The sequence below is a fragment of the Meles meles genome, chromosome 19 (assembly GCF_922984935.1).
Source record: "Meles meles chromosome 19, mMelMel3.1 paternal haplotype, whole genome shotgun sequence".
In the NCBI taxonomy this organism is placed as follows: domain Eukaryota; kingdom Metazoa; phylum Chordata; class Mammalia; order Carnivora; family Mustelidae; genus Meles; species Meles meles.
In genome coordinates, this window is record NC_060084.1 from 3,787,295 (window position 1) to 3,808,840 (window position 21,546).

The following is a 21,546-nucleotide window of genomic DNA, read 5'->3' on the forward strand; positions in this document are numbered from 1 at the left end:
CAAACACTCAGGGAGCTCCTCGGACCCACTTCCATCCCCCCGGGGCTAGAGCCTGAGAAAATATGGCAAAACGTGAGCAACCATTCAGGCACCAGGATGCATTACTTACAGCAGCGGGGACAGTGGAAAGGTCCCAGGAGGCCAACTGGAAACAAGGGCTAGGACACGTGGCAGACACTCGGATCCGTCCGGGGCCACGGGGGGAAGGGAACCGTGAACACTTATGACCAATCGGGTGAGGCCAACGAGGATGGAAGGAAGGAGGCCAGCAGCCCGGGGCGGGGGGGGAGCCCTGCCAGCCTGGAGGTCACCTGGGATGGGCACAGTCCTATTTGTTGTGTGTTTGTAACCAAAGCGTGAGAGCCGACAGCAGCAGGGACACGTGCGCAGCCAGCGCCCAGCGCAGGGTGGGGCCATGGGAGAGGCCTCCTGCAGGGACGTGCGGGCACAGCCCCGTGTCCCCAAGGAGCCGGCGGGGGGCTGAACGCCAGGGCTGGAGAGGGGGTCTGCCCACCCACGGCTGCACAGGCAGGAGGAGGGGTGGGGGAGGGGCGCCTTGACTGCAGTGTTCAGCTGGCCTGTGTGACGATAGCCCTTCCCGGGCCCACAGAGGGGACAGCCACTCGGGATGGCTTCCGAGTCACTTCCTACCTCGGTAACACAGGTTGTTCTTACAACCTCCCCCGTAGCTGGGCGGGCACTCGGAGCAGGGCCGGCCGGTTCTGTACGGGGCTTCTCCGATCCAGTTCCCCCTGCGGGAACACCAAAAACACCGTCAGGAGGGGCTGCCGCCGGAGCGCCGAGACCCTCCTCGCCCCTTTCCTGGGCTGTCCAAGGGAGGAAGGAGGGTGTGTGTGCCACGTAAAGGGGGAGAGGCCGCTGCACGGAGCCTAGAGAATTCTAGAAGAATCCCGGGAGGGAGCTGGGACCCTTCCTTCCTCCCCAGCACCATGGTCCCGTTGCGCCGCCCGTGTCCGGCCTTACACGACTCTGAACACTGTCCACCACCCCCCACCCCAACCCCAACACCTTCGTCCTGGAGAGCTGCTGAGATCTGCCCCGTTGAGCTGTTTGTCAAAGCAGTAAAAGCATGTTCTAGGGAGGAGCTTGTGTTTACTAAGCTCCTGCGGACCAGGTCCCTCCATCCATCTAGGGGGGACGTGCTGGAGTTCCACCCTTTCTCAGAGGAGGCCACGGGGGCTCGAAAGGTTAAGTGACTTGCCCAGGCCACACAGCAAGCAAGTGGAGGGGCTCAGAGCCTTTGAGCACTCTGCCCTCAGGGTTGGGACCAAGGTCTGTCCAGATGTCACTGACACCGTCCACTTCCGTCTGAAGTTCCTGGCCATGAAAATGGAGGCCGGTCAGGGCCTGGTTCTCCAGGGACCAGGTAACAGGTGTGGAGCGGTGTCCCCAAGCCCCTCTCCCAGAGCCTGGGCCTCTGGCAGCACAAGCTGGAGCCATGCATGACGGGGGACCAGTCTCTGTGATTCCTTCTAGAAACTTCCTTCAGGGTGGACCTGGTGGGCCACTCAGGAAGGTGATCCAGAGCCCTACTGATAAGCCAAGCCTGGCCTCCCCCAGCCTCCTTCCACTGAGCAGTCCAGAGCGACTCCCCAAGTGGGACCCCAGCCCTGCCTGCCGTGTGACCCCACTGCTGCCCTCAGGCCTGACCCTGTGTCTCCTTCTCTGTAACAGGGGCCACAGCAGGAGGCTGTGCAGTGACAGATGGCATGGAGGCCCTCAGCCCGGGCCCTGCACACAGTGAAGGCCGCGTGTTCTGTGTCTGCTAAATCAACAGGCCTGTCGGGCGGCATTTCTGACAGCTTCCCGGGGAGGTCCGGGGGCCCCGCTGGTGCTGGGAGGTCAGGCGCCCGGCTCAGCGTCCCACACGGCCAGGGGCTCAGACTTCTGGCCACGCAGCTGTCACAATGGCCCACTGGACAGGACACACTGCACATCAATCTCCAACGCTCAGCGCTGAGCAGGAGATACAGGGCAAGAAAGGGCACACGTGTCTGGTCCACTCGCGTGAGCGTCCGCAGCAGACACTGACCCGTGCAGAGGGATGTCGATGGGTGGTAGTTACAGGGGTACACGTGTGTCACACGGACTCAGTGTGTGTCTCCCCACCACCCGCTAATTCCCACGTTGAAGCCCTAACCCCCAGATGGCTGTGTGTGGAGACGGGGCATCCCAGGAGGTGAGTGAGGGGAACCGAGGTCACAGGATAAGGCTCCAATCCACCAGGATTAGTGTCCCTAAGAGAGGGGACACTGGGAGCCCCACTCTCTCCCTCGCTCCCTCTCTGTGCGCACACGGAAGAATGGCCACGTGACGACACAGGGAGGAAGGGCATCACCAGCACCCAGAGGCACGCCCTGTCTCTACCTGGAACGCACGGTCTCTGGCCCTTGGCCATGGCCACGCGTGCTGGCCGGCCCACGCAGACACGTGTGGGGTTTATTGAGCCGCACACTTGAGACGTGGGTACCATCCCTACGTTATTCTCTTTTTCAAGAAGACAGCTGGGCGCTAAGAAAGGCAGATTCTGTTTCTGAAAGGATCTTCAGGAGTGTTTTTCTTAATATAAAGAGTCGAATCGAAATATCCCTCACGCCCCAGTGGCCACTCTGCTGGGGACCCCGCCACAGGGGGTCAGTTACTGCTCTTCCACGGGGCTGGCGTCCCCCTTCCCACCAGCAGTGACCTAATCCACCTGCCCTCACGCGGGCCTGTGGGCTGCTGAGACATGGCCGGCACTGGCGTGCCAGACGCGCGACAATCTATTTTCCTCCTGATCTCAGCGATTCCCCCACATGCCACCTCCGCACGGCCGCTCCTGACCCAGAACAAACGAGTGAGGTCATCCTCGTTTCATTCAGTCACGGAGCACATACACTGGGAGGGCATCTGTGTGCAGGGCCACTGCTAGGGCGGGAGCCAGTCCTGTGGCTGGCGTGCAAACCACAGGCTATACATGGGGAGGGCCATGCTGTGAGAAGTGGTATGTTATTTGATGAGCAAAGGAGGTGAGTAAGTCAATAGGGGGACAGATGGCCCACTGATGACATCAGGATGCTCTGAGGAAAAAGGGGGCTAAGACACAGGCTCAGTGTGGTCTTCTCTAGAAGAGAAAACATAAAAATGCAAAAACTAGGTTTAGCGTGAATACATTTCCCAGAGTGATATCTGCTGCGTATTTTCATCCCACTGGCTATGGCACACCCCACTGTTGGCCACCCAACAGCTACTCCAGCTTCTGATTTGCTCTGGGAGTCCCAGAAGACGACTTGCCAAGCCAACTGGGCAATTTCATTCGTTGAAGCCAATTAGGGAAGTCTCAGCCTCCCCCGCCATCGCCCATCTGTGAGTGGTCTAGTTTTGGCCAATGACAGAAGGAGAAAGTGGGCCAGGGCTGAGAAAGGCCTAAGAGAAAGCCCTTTACTACCATTCTCGTCCCTTTAGTTTGGGAAGATGTGATGCCTGGTGCTCTGCAGCCATCTTGGAACCATGAGGACTGGCTAGTACAGCAGGGAAACAGAAAGAGCTTGAGTCCTCATGGACACTGCTGAGCTTTTAAGCTTAACTGGATGCACCAATCTCTAGATGTCTTGTTATGTGAACTAATGAAGAGACCTCACCATTTAATCCAACTTCCCTTGGGTCCTCCATGGCTGGACAATGCATCCCAACCCAGACAACCATGTTACTTGTTCTTACTTTGGAGAGTAATTGCAGACGAGGTAGACCGCATTCTCCCAAACGTCTCCCCAAACGTTCATCCTCTGGCAGGTGTTCACAGCACAGCCAATCTTGTTGGTGGCGGCCCAGACTATCTGAAAAGAGAACAGCCACGTGTCAGAGCCCCGGACAAGGCAGAACAGGCAACCTAGTCTGGCCTGGATCTCCAGGGCGCTGGCCCTAAAAGGGTATATGTTGTGAAGGGGTGATGGACCAGAGTTTTCCCTAATCCCTGAAGACCCGTATGTTTGTTAAACACACACACACGCACACGCACACACACGTGCACTCACACACCAGGAAAATGCGCCAGCGCCAGAGGACTGCCACACAAGTTTCCAGTGCTTACTCCCAGTTTCCACACTTGTATCACAAACCCACGCTCAGCCCAGCAGCCGGACTTTAAGGAACCGCAGATTAAAGGGAAATATTATGGTAATGACAGAGTGGAGTCTTCCAACGGGGGAGCAGGCCTGCAGGGCCAGGTGAGTGACGGGGCCTGGGGGTGCTGGGCTGAGGTCGCAGCGAAGGCCTCGGGGCTCACCTGTGTGTAGTGGGTGCACATGGGCCCGGAGCACCTCTCCGGACACCAGGGGTTGCACTCGTGGGGGTAGGGGTAGGTGTAGTCCTTCACCTCGTCATACCAGGACTGCACGTGGAAGCCGGGAGAGCGGTACCTACGAGGCAGACCAGCTGGTTACATCCCGGCCACCACCCACCCAACAGACCGAGACCATGGCTCACAGCACAGCCGTCCACAGGGCATGCTAGAGGACAGGGCTGCTGTGGGCGAATGGCCCCAAATCCTGTCTAGCACCTGCTGTAAGTGCCTAGAACCCAAACATACAAGGAACCCCCCTGGCATTCCCGGAGTGCCTGGGTTCCAGGAGTGTCCCTGGGAGGCCCAGATGCCACCTGTGTGTGCAGGAAACGTTTGCGGGGCCCCCAACAAGTCACTATTTATATTACAATTACGTATTTATGCCCACCAACCCCCTATTTCCCAGGTGTGATTGTTTAAAACAACTTGATTGACGACATGCGTCCCTTTCAAGTCAATGCAGAGAAAAACGGCAAGTAGGTAACCATCCAGGTAATGCACAGACGGGATGTCAGGGAAGATCGAAAAGGGGCAAAACTAGCTCGCGATGGGGGACAGGGCACACGGGAGAGCCCAGAGGCTAATGTTCCCATATCGTCGTGGCTGGCTTCATTCCTCACCTGCCGGGAGCAGGGGAAGACCCAAGGACTCAGATACGAGGTAGAAAATAAATAATAGAAATAGAAATAAACGGAAGATACAAAAACCTGCAGATGGGCAAACCCTTTCCAGAACTTTCTATTTCAAGTCTAAACCCCCCTCGCCCCCACCCTGGTCATCACCACGGGTGGCCACAGCCCCCTCACTCGGCCCCGTCCGCCCAGGCTGGCATCGTTGCTTTCTTCCCAGGAAAGAAAATAAACTGGACACAGATCCCCAGTCAGCGGCCCCAGCAAGTGTAAACAAAGCGGTTTCGATAAAGAGAGAAGACACAAGGGGTCTGGCCGCGTCTGAGAGCACTGTGCTGAGGCGGGCAGTTAGAGGTCTTGTAACAATTACTGTCACAGCCCAGAGCGCCTGGCGGTGGTCAGTGACGTAGTCGGGGCTGGCTTGGGGAAGGACGCTGGCGGCCACACAGCCACGGAGCCACAGGGCTGTGTGGGGACACCCATGCCCATCTGTGTCCCCGGAGCGCCATGGGCAGGCTGCTACGGGGGCCCGGAGAATGGGGGAGTCTCGGGGAAAGCAGGTCGGCACTGTGGATCCCGCAGGGACAAGATCTTTGTGTCCTCTGCACCATCCGTCCCAGCATTAAGCCTGACAGACACAGCAGGACCAGCTCCAAGAACGGAGGGGCTAACCTTCCGCCTGTCGGCTCCTCGGCCCGAAGGCAGCCTTGACAAGATCAGCCGGACGCCATGGAATAGAAGGCGGGTCTGATCGTGTATGAGAAGGAGGGAAAGAATTCAAGGCTGTCCTGGCCACTGTTACCGCGATGAAAAGATATGCGGCCCACAGCCAGAGGCTACACAGGAGTCCAGGAATATTCCGGCTGCCGAGCCAGGCCAGTGGAATGATGGGTTTTCTCCCCGTAGACGTTTTCTTTTCGTGCCACCAGAAGGCTGATTTTATAAAAAGCAGAATTCACCAGGAGACCAAAAATAATAATAATAACAGGTGTTGATTCCCTTCCGCCAAGTCCCATCTGGACCCCTCACAACACTGGCTCAGGTTCTGTTCCAGAAAGACACTGACCTAAAGGAAGTGGACGGCTCACAGCCGCACGGAACGCAGGTGCTTACGGGGCTGGGGAATGTCTGGGGCGCGAGTCGGGCAACGGTACTTCAAGTCCTGTCCAACTTTTCAGCGATGCAGCAAAGCACAAGTGGGCCTGAGCCCCCGGCCAGCCCTGGGTCCGCCCCCGGAGGACCCGCGTCCACACCACGTTGTCTGGTCGGTCGGCAAGTTCGCACCGAGCAAAGGCCCATTCCCCACGTCCCCTGAGGAAACCAGCCCTCGGCCGGGTGGGTGCTCAAGTGGGCGCCTCTTAGAGACTGCGTTCAAGGGCCTCCTCTGGGCAAGAGGGCCTCGGTGGTGAGGGGGAGCCTCCCTGAGGCTGGATGAGGAGGGCAAGGTGAGGGACAGCTGCCACCGGGTGGAACCTGGCTGGGCCTGGAGAAGGAGCAGAATGCAGACGTGCAGGGGCAGAGAAGATACCCTGACCCAGCACGGCAAGGCCAACTTTCCAGTGTCCCCCCTCACCCTGCTGCGACGGGCTCGGGAATCCTTTCAAGGAGGTGGAATGGGGCCCCCACGCTAGAAACCCCGAGCCCGAGGGTCAGTGTCTGGAGCCAACAAGCAGGCTCGCGTCCGTTTTGCAATTACTCAGACGTGCCCTCGGGCACTGAGCCTGTTCACCCACATGTAAATGGCACTGGGGTTCCTGCGGACTTAAACGTGACCATGAACAGCGAGCACCCAGCCCAGCACACAGTAGGTGCCCGCAGAGGTGGCTGGTTCACAAGTAAGGGGGGGACCGCGGTGGCTCTTACCTGCCCCAGTGGACAGCCAGGTTCTGCCCGATGGACACCAGCAGACTGGTGGGCCCGTGCTCCCAGATGCACTCGTGAGCCCACGCCGCCGCCGACTGCTCCAGCTCCTCGTCCCAAGTCTGCAGGGAGAGCAGACACAGGCCCGCCAGAGTCAAGGATGAGCATAAGGACCACACCTGCAGCCACGCACCCCCCGCGTGGGCCCTGCGTGGCTCCGTTCCTGGACTCCGGGTGCCATGCCGGGGTTGGATGGCTTCCTGACCCGGCCAGCGGGAAGGGGCAGGGCCGCAAGGATGTCAGGGGAGCCCGGGCCACGGTCGTCCTCACAGCTACTCCTCGGGGCTCCCGCTTGCCCGAAAGACGGGCAAGCCCATCCCGTGGGCTGTGAAACGGGAAAATGCCCGAGTCCCGCCGACGGGGGTGGCCTCAGCACAGCCCTGTGAGTGTGCTTCACACCACAGAACTGTAGGCTTAACAGTCGTCGGAAGAGTGAATTTATGTTTTATGCATTTTACTGTTCTAAAAAAAGGGGGGGAGAAAAACTGCTTTGGCTTCAGCCCATCCGGCTCTCGTGCGGCACAGCCCACCCTGAATCAGGGCAGGGGGAGGCGTGGGGGGCAAGGGCAGGGTCTGGGCCAGAGGCTCTGAAACAGGCTGCGCGCCCGGCCTGCCTCCCAGCTGGCCCGGGACGCACATAGCTCCCCGGACGGAACACAGTGAACAATGCGGTGGGGTCACTGCTCTCCTGCGGCGGGACAGACGCCAAGCGGCCCTCCGGCCAGCTGCTGCCCCGCCTCCTCCCGGTCATCAGGCAGATGCCCCAGGTCACGGGCAGGCCAGCAACTGCTGTTCCCTCTCGGGAGAGCCCCAGCCCTGCGCACACAGTAGGTGCTCACGGAAAGACAGGCAGGCAGGGTCCCGGGACGTGGCCGGGGACGGGAGACTGACGGCGCTGACTATGGCCCCCAGGACGGCATGTCGTGAAGTCGAGCGCCTCCCCACCTCCGCCCGGCCACCTCTTTCCAGCCTCAACGCCGGAGACTCCAGAACGTCCAGGGCCGAGGCCTGGCCTAGGGCAGACACCTCTGCGGACTGTGGGTCACACCCCGGACACAACCCCCGCTTCGGTTGCACGGGACCTCCCAGGTCCTTCTGACGTCAGACTCCACTCTTGCTGACAGCGCCCACCCCCGCCGCCACCCACCAGGCACTGGGTCCCTTCTGCCTGGGATCCTTCTCCCAAGCCCGGGACAGCCTGCAATGCAGAGGGGACAGGCCTGCCTCCTGCTGGGTCTCCTCCTGCTTCTGCTGCTGCTGCCTTTATGTAGCCAGTCCAAGCCCCCGCTCCCACCCTGAGACCCCGCGGTATCCCGTGATGTTGGATTTCCGCCTTCCCGTCTCCCGGACTTGTGGCTCACCCCCTTCCCAACCAACTACCTAGACCAACTTGGTGACCCCCTCTCCAAGCGAGGCGCCGATGGTCCATGAAGGAACAGAGCATCCGCCGCGAGGGGAGGGCGGTGGGGGCGGGGGGAGCACCAAGATCCCTCTGGCCGTGGCTAGCCAAGGCCCTTCCCAAAGTCCAGGGAGGCAGGGCAGACCCTGTGCAGGCGCTGACCCCACCCCAAGGCCCACTGGCTTCTCAGAAGTTCAATGTTTATTCTGATCAACGTGAACCTTGTGTGCCTTTGGTCTGTGTCCATAACGTTTTCTACAGCTCCGCGGGAAGGGCGGTAGGGAGGGCCCTGGCAGATCTCTGGGGGTTAGGGCTTCTGAAATTCTGGCTGGAGACAGAGGACACAGCCCAACAAGGACATAGCTCTCTCCCCTCCCTGCATTCAAGGCCTCCTTCCCAGCCTGCCCTTCCCCTCCCAACCTCCTCTCTGCTCCAGCCGAGCCAGGCACGTAGGAAGACCGCAGGGAGGTACAGGTGAGCACCCTCTAGCCCCGGAGGGATGACTGAGGGAAGGGAGAGGGAAAGACCTGGGCAGTGGGGGGCATGGTGAGAGTGTGTGTGTGAGGGGAACCTATCCCCACGGCCAGGCTCTGCCGGTTCCTGGCTGTGTGACCGTGGACAAGTGGTTTCACGTCTCTGAGCCTGTTTCCCCGTCTAGGCTAATGATGCTGCCGGAACACGATTTGGAGGCAAGCTGAATGAGAGGCATCAAGCTCCCAGGCAAGGTACAGGGCAGCTCTCAGCAAACTGTATTTTGATATTAAGGATTAACTTCCTTGAGCACCTACTATGTGCCAGGGGCAGAGTTAGGCCCTGTCCCTGAACACCTGCCACTTGCCAGAGAACATTATTCGCACCACTTTCTTATCTAATTCTTGGAATAAGCCCCTGAGGTATATTTTCCCATTGTTGCAGACAAAAACAAAAACAAAAAAACCACGCGCGCGCGCACACACACACACACACACACACACACACAAATCCTTGAGGCTAAGAGAGGTTAGGCAATTTGCCTAAGGTCACACGGCAGGAAGTTAGAACTTTAGCAACCCAGCTTGATCTGGCTTTCAAGGAGTTCTCGTCTTGCCCTGCATGCCGTCACCAAGTGCCGGTCCCACTTTGCTAAGATAACAAGTTACTAACATAGTAATAGCAGCAATATAGCTAACATTTATTTAGTACTTCTGCATTATCTCGTCAGCTCCTCCGAACAAGGCTCTGAGAAAGGTACTTTCATTGTCCCCATTGTGCAGGTGAGGAGACGTTAACACAGAGAGGCCAACTAATCTGCCTGAAGTCACACAGCGACCAAGTGGCAGCTCCCCTAAACCCAGGCAGGCTGGTTCCAGAGCCTGTCCACTTATAAAAACTCAAAATAAGGTGTCTTAACTCTTTGGAGTTTTAAAATCCACCTTTCAGGGCTAAAGCTATTTCAAAGGACCCAGCTGAAGCCCCAGCAGGCGGGGCTGAGCAGGGAGCTGGGTTTTCAAGACACTTTCTCAAATGAGTGCCCCTTGTTTGGGTGGAGATGTGCCGCGAGCAGATGGGCAGGCCCGGGGCAGAGGGGCTGGGCCTCAGGCTACCTCCCCCGCCTGGGGGCCCCTGCTCAGAGGCGGCCCCAACAACACTCACGAACACTCAGCCTCCCTGACACGCAGGCCTTTAGACATAAGGACCCAGATCCCAGCTCCAATCCCGAAATAACACAACATAAACAAACAGGAAAACGTGGCAGGCTCGTTCCAGGCTGCACGGCCATTCCATGCTGCCCACGTGAGCCCTGCTCCCTGCACCGAACCTTCCATACAGGCCCCTGGACAAGCACAGGGCAGAGGCGAGAAGATCAGCCTGTTCCCGACAGGAGGCGGGAAGCAGCCAGGATCCCGGGGCGTTTGGGACTCAGTTAAGCTCCAGGCCAAGGAATATCCCCTGCTCCAAGGTGACACCAAACAGGGCCTTGGGGTGGCAGGGGGCCCAGGAGGAAGGCCCACCTGTCCAGAGAGGTGGAAAGTGTCCTTCTCCCCCGCCCACCCCCCCGGGGACGGAGCCAGACCACCAGGTCCACGGAAGGATGGGGGAAGAGTCCACACCCAAAGTCACAAAGAATTCGACTCTAATTCGACGCCTTTGACCCTGAAAAGGCCTGCACCCGCTGTTGATGCATCGGTATTGTGAACGGGTGCCCGCTCTTCCTCCTCAGATCAGCACGACCCCTCAGAGTGAGCGCCTGGGCGACATTCCTCAGGGAAAGAAGAAACGGTTTCCTAACGAGTTCCCAAAGGACAGCCCTTGCTGACACACCCCCAGCTCTCAGGGACTCGGCCCTGCTGCTGCTCAGATGGAGGAGGGCGGCGAAAAGGGCCGGATGAAGACCAAGGTGCTCAGTGACGACGGTGACCTTGGCCCCTGGCGGGAGCATCGGTACAGGGCATTTTACCACGTGACGTCATCCAACTGTCCCAGAACCACAAGAAGGGGATTCTCACAGACTCGCCAGAGCCCAGCGCTCAGACCTTCCAGAGGCCAGGGGAGAGCCAAGGGCGGGGCCCTGAGCTGGGCTCCTCGGCACCGGGAACTCACGAGTGCCGTTTGGTGTCAGGAACAGAGGCAGGGGACCCTCTCTGGCCAGGAGGCCCTGAGCCCGCCACACCCTGCCCCTGGAGACAAAAGCAGATGGACCCCAGGCCCCCCCCGGGAGCACCTGCACTTACCATGTACTCCATGTTGGAGGCCGGGGGGTACACCTGGCCCCTGAGTTTGTTGTGAAGCATGAGGATCTCCTCCCTGTCCGACCTGGGGATGGCCCTGCGGACCCGGGAGTGCGGCGGGTCCTGCTGGTATTTGCTGAGCAGCTTCTCCAACTGGGTGATGTTGGGCAGGAAAACGCCTTGGGCTCCGCAGACCAGGAGCACCAGCCCCAAGGGGACGACTCTGTTCAGGACACAGCTCATGGCACCACGCAGGCCGCGAGGACGGGGGTGACAAGCAGGCCACGAGGACGGGGGTGACAAGCAGGCTGGGCTCCCGAGGCAGCGCTGGGGCGTGGGAGCTCTGAAGGGAAGCAGAGGGTAGTGGGGGAAGAGGTCGGTCAGTATTAAACCAGCTCCAGCCTGGGCTTGACCCACGAACAGCCATCCCTCCCCCACTCTGCAGACGCGCAAACCGAGGCTCCCAGAAGCTCGGTGACCGAGGTTCCCCAGCCACGAGGGATGAGGCTACCCTGGCTCTTCACGCCCCAGACGGTCCCAGAGAGTCCGAGAAGAGAGCGCAGGCTTGACGGCGTGTACTTATTCACACGTCTCACTCTGCTTGCCCTCCACGGCAGAGTCCGTCAGGCACGGGGCCTTCACTGGGCACCTCGTCTGTGCTACTAGGCACTGGGCCTCGCCTCGGGGAGCTCCTACCCTGGCTGGGGCGAGAGCCGAGGAAAACCACAGCCCCTCCCCCCCCGCCCCACTGCAGGGCAGTGCCGGCGCAGGCAGCGTGAGGGGCTGAGGGAAGGGGCTGCGGAACCCCACCGGGGGGGGCTGACCCGTCTGGGACACCGAGGGGTCCCGTCCCCCCATCAAGGTTTCTCTGCGCTTCCCCCACATGAGCTGCGACCAGTTCTCATGGGCTGAGCTGGCTGGGTTTGCAAGAAACCGGCCAGCAGAGGCATCATCAGGGGCAGGACGCGGAGGGGCAGGGAGGGACAAGTACGAGGCTGAGCGTTCAGCCAAGCAGCCATGGGAATGGGGCAGTTCCCACTCTGACCCTGGAAACTGTCCAGGGTCCTGACCGAGCTGTGCTTTGGACAAAAATAGCCACCACCCAGCAGGGATGCCCGGCATTCTCCCGACCGGGTGAGACGCAGCCCCCCGCCAGGGGAGTTCCCTCTGGGACAGCACTTCGGGGATGGGACGGCACAGAAGGGCATGTGCGTGCTCGCCTGCCCCACAGGGACTCAAACCAGTAACGCAGACCCCTGGGTCCCGGCCTCTCTCCAGGATGAGTTGCACCACCATATATGACCATTTCCCAGCCGCAGGCCAGGCTGGCGCAGACGCCGAGACACTGTCGCTGGACGGCCCTCTGTGACGCAGGGAGAGCAGAGACCACCGTCAGCGAGCAGCTGCCGGGCGTCACCACAGCACAGGGTCCACGGCAGCTAGAGGGCTAGGGCACCCCCCAAGGCATGAAACGGAATTGCTCCGAGGACTCAACTGTGAGTCCATCAGACTGAAGCCTGGGTGGGGTTTCAATCTCCGGTGGGCACCATTCAAACAGCTCTCCTAGGGGGACCGGCAAATAGACGGTGGGCAGTCGGGTGGAGTATTACACAGCAGAGAAAAAGGGACAACCTCGAGCCGTGTGAGCGTCAGCATGACCCAGTCCCAAATCCAAGGTTGGGCCAGAAGAGTAAACTGGAGAAAATGATGCTAGGTATTATTTACACCAACCTTAAAACCCACAGACTATATTTTGTGTAACTCATGGGTGTACGTGAATATAGGCATACATGCATTTATGTGTATTATACGTGCATATTTTACACAGATACACACACACAGGTGTCTGTCTGTGTGAACATATGTGTACATGGGGCGTGTGTGTGTTTATGTAGTAAAACCACACCTGAACCAGGCCAGGTTCGCGGTGCTGGCCAATTCCAGGGTGAGGGAAAGGGAACTGAGAAGGAGAATGTGAAGACCTCCTCTTGATCTTTAACATATTATTTGTATTTTTAAAATCTCAAGCAAAGAGGGAAACTGTCCACCTCTGTTCACTTTAGGGGGACAGGCTGCATTGGGAAAACCTGCAAAGCAGTACCCCAAGGAGGGGGGCTGCAGGGGTCGGGCCTGGGCGGGGAGCCCATGCTCTCCTTTGGACAGCTCTGGTTTTTAAAAATATCAATAATATAAGAAAAAATCCCAAAGCATGAGGAGACAAGGAAGCAACTGCTGGTCCCGAGGGCACCCTTCCAGCGGGTGAGACCTCATTTAGAAGAAGCCCCTCCGGCTTCTTATTCCAAAAGACAAGACAAAGGGCCTTCACCCTGCACTTGACAGAGGCTGCCTGTCTGCAAGGCCCCACAGAGAATTTGTAAAGCCACGGGGGCAGACATGCCCTGGGTCGCCCAGCTCACAGCATCGGGAAGCACGCCCCGTGCACCCTGGGTTCTGAGAGTGGTCTGGCCTGGCTAGAGCTCGGGGGGCCTGGGGGTCTTCACAGGGGAGGAGCCAGGCCCAGATCGTCCCAGTCCTGTTAAGTCTAGGCTTCACGACACCACGAAGGCTTCAGCAGAACCGTGAGGACGAGGGGACTGGTGGCTCTCCTCCCAGGACCCTGCACGGTGCTGCTTGGGACTGAGCTGTGACCCCCCCCCCCCCCAGATTCACAGGCTGGGATCCTGACTCCCAGCACCTCCGAGCATGACTATATTTGGAGACAGGGCCTTTAAAGCAATCATTAAAGAAAAATGAGGTCATTAGGTGGACCCTGGTCCAGTCTGACGGCTGTCATCCTAAGAGCGGGGGCTGGGGCGCAGACACCCCCAGAGGGAGGGCCGTGTGAGGACACAGGGAGAAGGCAGTGTCCACAGGCCGAGGACAGAGGCCTCAGGGGACAGCCACCCTGCCCATACAGGGGGCTCGGGCCTCCAGAAGTATGAGAAAATACTGGATAAACAGGACTATGGACCCAATTCCCCACTGGCCACTGTGGGGAAGGGGCTGTTCGGGGCACAGGAAATCAGGAGGCCGAGGCCCACTTCACTGGGGCGTCGCCAGCGCCCTGGGCCTGGGCGGCCTCTCCGGCTTCTGCTGCCCCAAGAGTCCAACCAGAACTTAGGGCCTAAACCCGTCAGCCCCTTTCTCGCCCACAGTCAGACAATTAAAACCCTTTCTTCCAATGAGCCACGTGCAAGGTCCGGGGCTGCGTGGGGCTTCCCAGGGACAAGTACAGACCCCGACCGACCGGGGAGGCCGATGCTGAGGGAGACCTACTGTGCGCCGGTCCCTGGGTTTCTCCTCGCACCCACCGATGATTCGGAGGCTCGGGCTGTACTGCTTCCGTTTTACAGAGGAGACTGAGGCCTCTGCCAGGTCCAGACGGCCCGAACTCGTACAGCTGGTGAGCAGAAACCAAGTGCTGGGACGCAGCCCATGCTGTCCTAGGGCCCTGTCCTTATGCTGCCCTGCCTCCCCGAGAGTGGGCTTCCTGAAGGAGAGCCCGGCCACAGCCTGCGGGGAAGGGGACCCCGCGACAGCCCGCCAACCTCTGGGACAGACGGCGGTTCCCAGCGGTGAGAAGACACCCGTGGGTCACCCCCAGGGGACTGAAACCTTACATCATGGCGACCTTTCACCGAGACATGCCTCCATCCCCGGGCCTGGCACACATCCAGCCTCTCTGGGTTGCCGTGCCTGTGACTCTCACATGGTGAGCTGACCTCTGGCCCCTGACACCGACATGCCAAGGTCTTGCGGGAACATATCCAGTGTCAGGCCACCAGGGAGGTGGGGAGGGGAGTGGGGCTTTCGGGCCTCAGGGCCCACGGCGAGACCCCAGGCTGGCTAACAAAAGCCACAGAACATCAGATCCCTACAGCATTGCCCGGAGCTTGCCAACGCACCTGGCGTCTGCCAGGGAGGTGGTGATTTCCAGCCCCATTTTACAGAAAAGAAAACTGAGTCCAGGACACACTGCCTGGTGCGGCTGAGGCCGTGCGGCCAGTTAGAGGAGGCGCCGAGATGTGGAATGGGCTTTCTGCAGCCCCCCTGCCCCCTGCCAGGGCTCTGTGGCCTGGGAAGGGATCAGCAGACCCCCGTCTCCTCAGGGTTACCTCCCGGGCAAGGCCGCACTCACACCCGCCTCTTGGGAGCAAGGGAGAGAAAGGGGGCGTGCCCGGGGCTCTGCTCGTCAGGCCGCAGGGCCCTGCCTGTGTTTGGAAGATTCTGCCAGGAAGATGGATCTCGGCACTTTCCTCCTGCACATGCTGTTCCCACAGCTCATCCCGTGGCCCCGTCCTGTCCCCTCTTCCCCCTCCCTGCCCCGGGCCAGCCCGACGGATTCCAGCTCCTCCAGCTACGATCCAACTCGGGGTCACGGCTGAATCACACCCCACCCTCCCAGCCCCTGCCGGCCCCAGACCCGTCGGGCTCGCTTGCCGCCGCATGGCCCACATCTGACACGTCGGTGTCCAGTAAATATTTAAGAAATGAATGTGTGGTCGCGTCCTCCCGAGGAGGTCGGGAGAGCCCAGCAAGGACGCCGCACGGTGCGGGCCTGCCCAGAACAACCCAGAACGTTGGCTGAGTCAACGCGTGATGCAGACCCTTGCTGGCTGCGTGGCACGTCCCTGCTCAGGGCCCCTGGGGCCACGTCTGTAAGGTAGACAGGAATCACAGGGCTCGTCTGACCTCGGCGATTCAGCGATGAACAAGACAGGCAGGTCTGTGGACGAGCTCCGGCGCCAGGAAGCTCCCGGAAAGCAGCGTCCTTTCACCTAAGACCCGGTTAGGGTCGTGGGATGAGCTGTGTGACAAGGAGCGAATGAGAGCATGAGCGTGGGTACTTCGTAAGTGTTCGCTATTCTAAGGAGGATGGTGATGCTACGTGTGCCCGGGAGGTATTGTGTGAAGAAGTTTCTAGAAGACCAGGATTAATGCTGCGGAGTCTCTCCTCATGATGTTATCTCAGAGCCCCACCTCTGCTTTGACACAAAAACCTTACTTTTTTTTAAAGATTTTATTTATTTATTTGACAGATGGAGATCACAAGTAGGCAGAGAAGCAGGCAGAGAGAGAGGAGGAAGCAGACTCCCCGCTGAGCAGAGAGCCCGATGTGGGGCTCAATCCCAGGACCCTGAGATCATGACCTGAGCCGAAGGCAGAGGCTTTAACCCACTGAGCCACCCAGGTGCCCCCCAAAAAAACTTATTTTTAAATATCATATTAAACGTCCCATGCGTGCAGGGGTTAAATTCAAAACACACTTTCCTCAGGATCTGTCTTGAGCCATGACCACTTTCTCCCAGCTTTCTGGGGAAGCAGGTTCCAAGACGTCACAAACCAGGTCTGGAGTCCGGCCGGCTAAGTCAGTAGAGCGTGCGACTCTTGATCTTGGGGTCATGAGTGCGGGCCCCACATCGGGCACGCCGAAACTTTAAAAAATTACAACAATAAGGGGCGCCTGGGTGGCTCAGTGGATTAAGCCTCTGCCTTCGGCTCAGGTCATGATCTCAGGGTCCTGGGATTGAGCCCTGCATCAGGCTCTCTGCTCAGCAGGGAGCCTGCCTCCCCCCCCTCCTCTGCCTGCCTCTCTGCCTACTTATGATCTATCAAAATAAATAAATAAAATCTTTTAAAAAATTACAATAAAAATGAACCAGGTCTGGAGCATTCGCGAGGACTCTCTGGCCAGGAACTGCCCGTACACATGTTCATGGTCACTCCCATCAATGGGAACGACCCAGTTCACGTGCCGTGACTGCGGACATGCTCCGGCCGGGGCTGCGTCTCTGCCGAGCTGAGGAGCAGCAGGAGCCCTCGTGCTTCACTGTCACGCCTGCTCCTACCGTCTGCCTCTCCCGCGGACCGCGGGCTTCCTCGGCGCTGGAACCCGTGCACGCTGGCAAATGTCCGAACACGGACAGTCCAAAAAGTAAAAATCACCCTGGTATGTGGCGTCTGCCTGTTCCCCCGGCACAAATATTCCCACGGTGGCCTATTTCAAGCGTGTGAGATCCCTGACCACGGAATTTCTGGAAGGACGCGAGATGGCCATCGTTGTTCGGTCCTTCCGCCGCAGGGGACGGACACCATCGCCTCGCGGGACCGAGATGAGAGTGAAGTGCCGTGAAAGGTCAGGACGGGGTGAGGTCAGAGTTTCGTGACCCCCGTTGTAAAGAGGACTTAGTTACCTGTAAGTTCCTGTGATTTGGTGTTTACGGATGGTCGCGTGTATGGGCTCCCGACCTGAGTATTTAACAAAATGCAACGAGCCGGTTCCAGCCCACGGCTGCCCGCCCCTGGGCCGTGTTCCGCTTCACACCCGGTGAGCATCGGCTGCTCCACAATCACTTATCACGGATACCACAGCCCGCCCGGAGTGCGTGTGCAGACCCGTGGACCCCGAAGTGGGTCCTCCACCCCCACGGCCCACAGGCTGACAGGGTCATGGCCATTACAGGCCCTGTCCTACCAGCAAGGGAACGGAGGCTCCAGACAGAGAAGCAACCTGTCCACGTTCACAGATTGTGTCTGCGAGGGCAGATGCTTCGTCACGCTCTGGTCCGAGGTGCGGCTCCCCGAAACTCAGGGTGGCGCTGCCCTCCCGCCGCCCGTGTCGGCCGGGCTCATTCAGGAACATGCCCATCCCGGGTGACAGCAGCTAAGCCGAAAGGCCAGGGGCGTCCCAGGCTCGGCTCTTCCCGGGAGCACAGAGGAGAACTCAAAATGCTGGTGAGGCCAAGGGCAGATCACAGTCATACCCACAAACCACCCCAAATTCCCAGAATGAAGCTGTGGCTGGGAGTGGGGAGGAGGGACACCCCAGCATGTCTGAGGCAGATCCCGGACCGGCCAGAACCTCCAGATGAGCATCTGGGAGAGCACCAGACCCGGGGCGGGGGGGGCGGCTGTCTCCCCTCCTCCATGGGAGCCCGTTTTCCTTGAACTCTTCCCCCGAGATTAGGGCTGCACACAGCAGGGGGCAGGCCCTTATCCTTCCCTGAAGCCTCCCCACCCCCAGCCCTGGGCTGTCCACAACAGAAGACAGATGGCCGGCAAGAGCCTATGGGAAACCCATCTGATTTCTTTTTTAAAGACTATTTGTTTATGTCAGACAGACAGAGAGCAAGAGTGTGAGCGTGAGTGGAGGGAAGGAGCAGAGGGGGAGGCAGGCTCCCCGCTGACCAGAGAGCCCAATGTGGGGCTCGTTCCCAGGACCCTGGGATCATGACCTGAGCCGAAGGGCAGACATTTAACCGACTGAGCCACCCAGTTGCTCCTTGATTTTTTTAAAAGATTTTCCTTATTTATTTATTTACTTGAGGGAGAGAGGAAGAGTGGGGGAGGGGGAGAGGGAGAGGGAGAATCTCAAGCAGACTCCACCCTGAGCATGGGGACCAACGCAGGGCTCAAACTCACGACCTTGAGATCATGACCTGGGCCAAAATCAAGAGTCAGACGTTCCACTGACTGAGCCATCCAGGTGCCCCGAGATTTCTTAAATAGTGCACGGAGCATATACCAAATCCTGGGCAAAAGGAGAGAAGAGCTCACTTTGCAAAAGAAAAAAAAATAAAGAATGAAAACCCAAGTGTGTTCAATATAAACCAAGATAGTCAATAAGAAAAGCCATTTTAAAGTGACGGGACAATAAATTAATATATTCTCAGAACACCCAGGACCCCACTCGGGGGACCCCTTGCCTGCCTCTGGCCCAGGTGTAGATGATCAGCAAAGCTTCAGATAAACGTGAGGGAACCATGGGGCCCTGAGGACAAGCAGTCCCAGAACGGCCCCGGGGCAGCAAGGGAAAGCATGGGCGTCCGGTCAGACCCTCTCGAATCACGTCTCCGCCAGGTAGCCCCATGCTGTCCAGAAGGCCCCTCAGCCTCTGATTTCCTAATTCCTCAAGGCGGCAATGAGGCCCTGAATTGCTCGCAGGGATGGAGGAGAGAAGGTAAGAAGATGGGGAGAGAATAAGCGATTCCGGAGCTGTCTGCGGACTGTCTTTCCTTCCTCCTGGATGGATTCAGCAGCTCAGACCCTCTCTGCTGGGGGCTACGGGGCTGGCCGGACCTGCCACGGGCTTCTGTCTGAACTGCCTGATTCATGGCATCGGGTGGTGTCTGTGAGGATGAGTCACGGCCCCTGGCTCTGAACCAGGCTCGAAGACGAGCAGTTCAAGAATCCTACAGCGCCGGGCTATGGGATTTCCACACCGCTGTGCAGACGGAAATCCCAGGGCAAGTCCTCACAGGGCCACCGAGTCCTTCGCAAGTACAAGCAAGACAGTCTGCCCTCGGGAGAGGGAGGAGACATCACAGCAACCAGACAGAGGCAGAAGGCATGAGAAAACTGCCCGGAGAATGGGATGGTAACTCTCGGCAGAGGAAGGGACAGGGACCGCTCTGGGTGGGGTGGACAGCAAGGTCTCGCTCAAGTCTCCAGGAAGGGGAACTCCAGACTGCACGAACCACAAGGTCAAAGGCTCGGGGATAGTCCCCGTCTTGGCTTGACGGGCCAGGCACAAAGCCGTGGAGCTGGGGAAAAATGAGGAAGGCAGGGCCGGGTGGCCCGGAGCCTGGAAGGGCACCGTGAGTCCTGCTTTTACTCCAAATGCAAAAAGGAACATCAGCGGGGGGAGGGGAGGGGCACAGCCCACGGTGACAGGGTCTCACTCATGCTTGAAAAGCCCGTCAGCATGGAATGACCCAGGCAGAGCTCACAGACTGAACAGAAGTTGCCATACTCCGTTCTGTTTATGTCAAGTTCAAAACCAGGCAAAACCAACCTATGCCTTTACAAGTCGGGAAACGGTTCCTGCCGGGGGCGGGGCCATGGGAGGGGCCAGGGGCAGCTTGGGCTCGCGTGGGCCCTTGGGGAAAAGCCACCCGCCTGGGCATCAGGGAGTGTTCCCTCCTCTCTGGTATGTGAAACATTAGTAAATTTCTTTTTTTTTTAAGTCTGAAATCGCTCTGTCTTCTAAGAACGGATCAAGGGGAGCAGGAGGGGCACAAGAACACCAGCCTGCAGGAAAGGACCCTGGGGGGCTGTCCCCCCACCCCAGGCTCGGGGCCGAGACAAGTCCTGGGGCTCAGACTGCAGCCCGGATGCAGCCCCACAGCCGGCGGGGGCCTCCCACTTGGACCAGACACCGACTCTCCCAGACAGGGCCCGGTTCATCCCACGTCTGAGAGGGCACTTTGTGCGGCGATGCCAAGGCTGAAAATACCTTCACGGCCAGCAGAGCCCGAGCCTTGAAGGTTCGCGGGAATAAACAGGGTTTCCAGCCGCCGGGCGCTTCCCCCGGAGAGAACAGACCGGCTGTGTTGGAGCCGGTCTGGGGCAGGAGAGAGAGAGGGGATGGCAGCGGACCGAATACAGACACACGGCTGTGTTTCCAGCCCTGCTGAGGGAACCGCTCGTGGTTGGGGCGGGGGGCGCCTGGGGTTCCCAAACAGATTTACCTGGGAAGCTCCTGGGCACAGGGGGGCAGTGAATGTGCTCAGAAGGAAGGTGCTCGACGTGCTCGGGCCCCAGAGCGATGAGTGCCAACAAGGCATTCTTCTGGAAGCCAGGACTCGGCCAACAGCCTGTCAGGGGGCCTTTCCACCCTGCAAGGAGGTGGCCATCCTAGCCCTTATCCCCGTCTGGTCGTGTGACCTCTCTGGGGTCGCACCAGGCCCTGTATCCAGAACCTTCCACACAACTTCACATCCACCCCCACTAGCCAGCCGTCCCCACCCCACCCCGGTGCCGGGCCCCAGGGCAAGCCTTCCTCAGCTGCGCAGTCCCGTTCAGGCCTGCGCGGAACATGCCGGAAGCCTTGTTAAAACACAGATTGCCGGCCTCCCCCGCAAAGCTTCTGAAGCAGGAAGGCCGGGACGGGGCCCGAGAATCTGTATTCCTCACACGTTCCCAGACATCGCTGTGCCCCGCCGCCCCGGAGAGGGAGCCCCACTTTGACAACCGTGGCCCCGGATTGTGACAGTCTCGACCTGACACCCCACCCGAATCCAGCACCTCCCAGACTGCCAGCCTCGGCACACCTCCCCCTGCCCCCCGCCTGTCTCCTCCACTACTGCGGACCGCGTACCTTTACAGGTGACCCACGCTGAGGGTGCAGAGAAATGGCCTTGGAAAAGGTAATTTTCCGTCATCGCCATTTGCAACGGACATGATCACTTCTGCCTCGAACGGAAGGCAGGAGTCAAACTTCGCACGTTGAAAACAGAACAAAGCGAGAACGTGCCAGCTGGCCACGGATGCCGGCCACGGACTCCAGCCACGGATGCCGGCCACGGATGTCGGTCACGGACTTCTATGCCGACGGTGCCCTGTCTTTGCTGTGAAGGGGGAGCATGGTGTGGGGCAGGCACTGGGCCCAGGCAGCACCTCGACTTAGAAGGACACCCCCTGATCAGGCGCCTTTGGGGCCGCATCCATGCCCAGGCTTGGTCACCTCGGGGACCAGTGGGGATGGCTTCCCACACTTTGGGGAACACTGCTCGTTTCAGAGTAATCCGTTCTCAAGTGTAAGCTCCA

General features: G+C 59.2%; 1 protein-coding gene across 3 annotated transcripts in view; it reads right to left on the reverse strand.

Annotated features, from left to right (window-relative positions):
• The window catches only part of CRISPLD2 (cysteine rich secretory protein LCCL domain containing 2), a 61,055-nt gene that overhangs the window by 34,772 nt on the left and 4,737 nt on the right, over nucleotides 1–21,546 (reverse strand). Inside the window, exons 2-7 of one of the 3 annotated variants that reach the window (XM_045987998.1) lie at nucleotides 15,691–15,805; nucleotides 11,002–11,341; nucleotides 6,835–6,953; nucleotides 4,286–4,418; nucleotides 3,721–3,836; nucleotides 652–752 (exon numbers count right to left, since the gene is read on the reverse strand). In XM_045987998.1, the coding sequence (XP_045843954.1) occupies nucleotides 652–752; nucleotides 3,721–3,836; nucleotides 4,286–4,418; nucleotides 6,835–6,953; nucleotides 11,002–11,241 (709 nt within the window). In that variant the 5' untranslated portion in view covers nucleotides 11,242–11,341; nucleotides 15,691–15,805. Of the gene's footprint in view, nucleotides 1–651; nucleotides 753–3,720; nucleotides 3,837–4,285; nucleotides 4,419–6,834; nucleotides 6,954–11,001; nucleotides 11,342–14,309; nucleotides 14,540–15,690; nucleotides 15,806–21,546 lie in introns of those variants that run through there. The other 2 variants (XM_045987999.1, XM_045987997.1) reach the window with 2 other exon arrangements.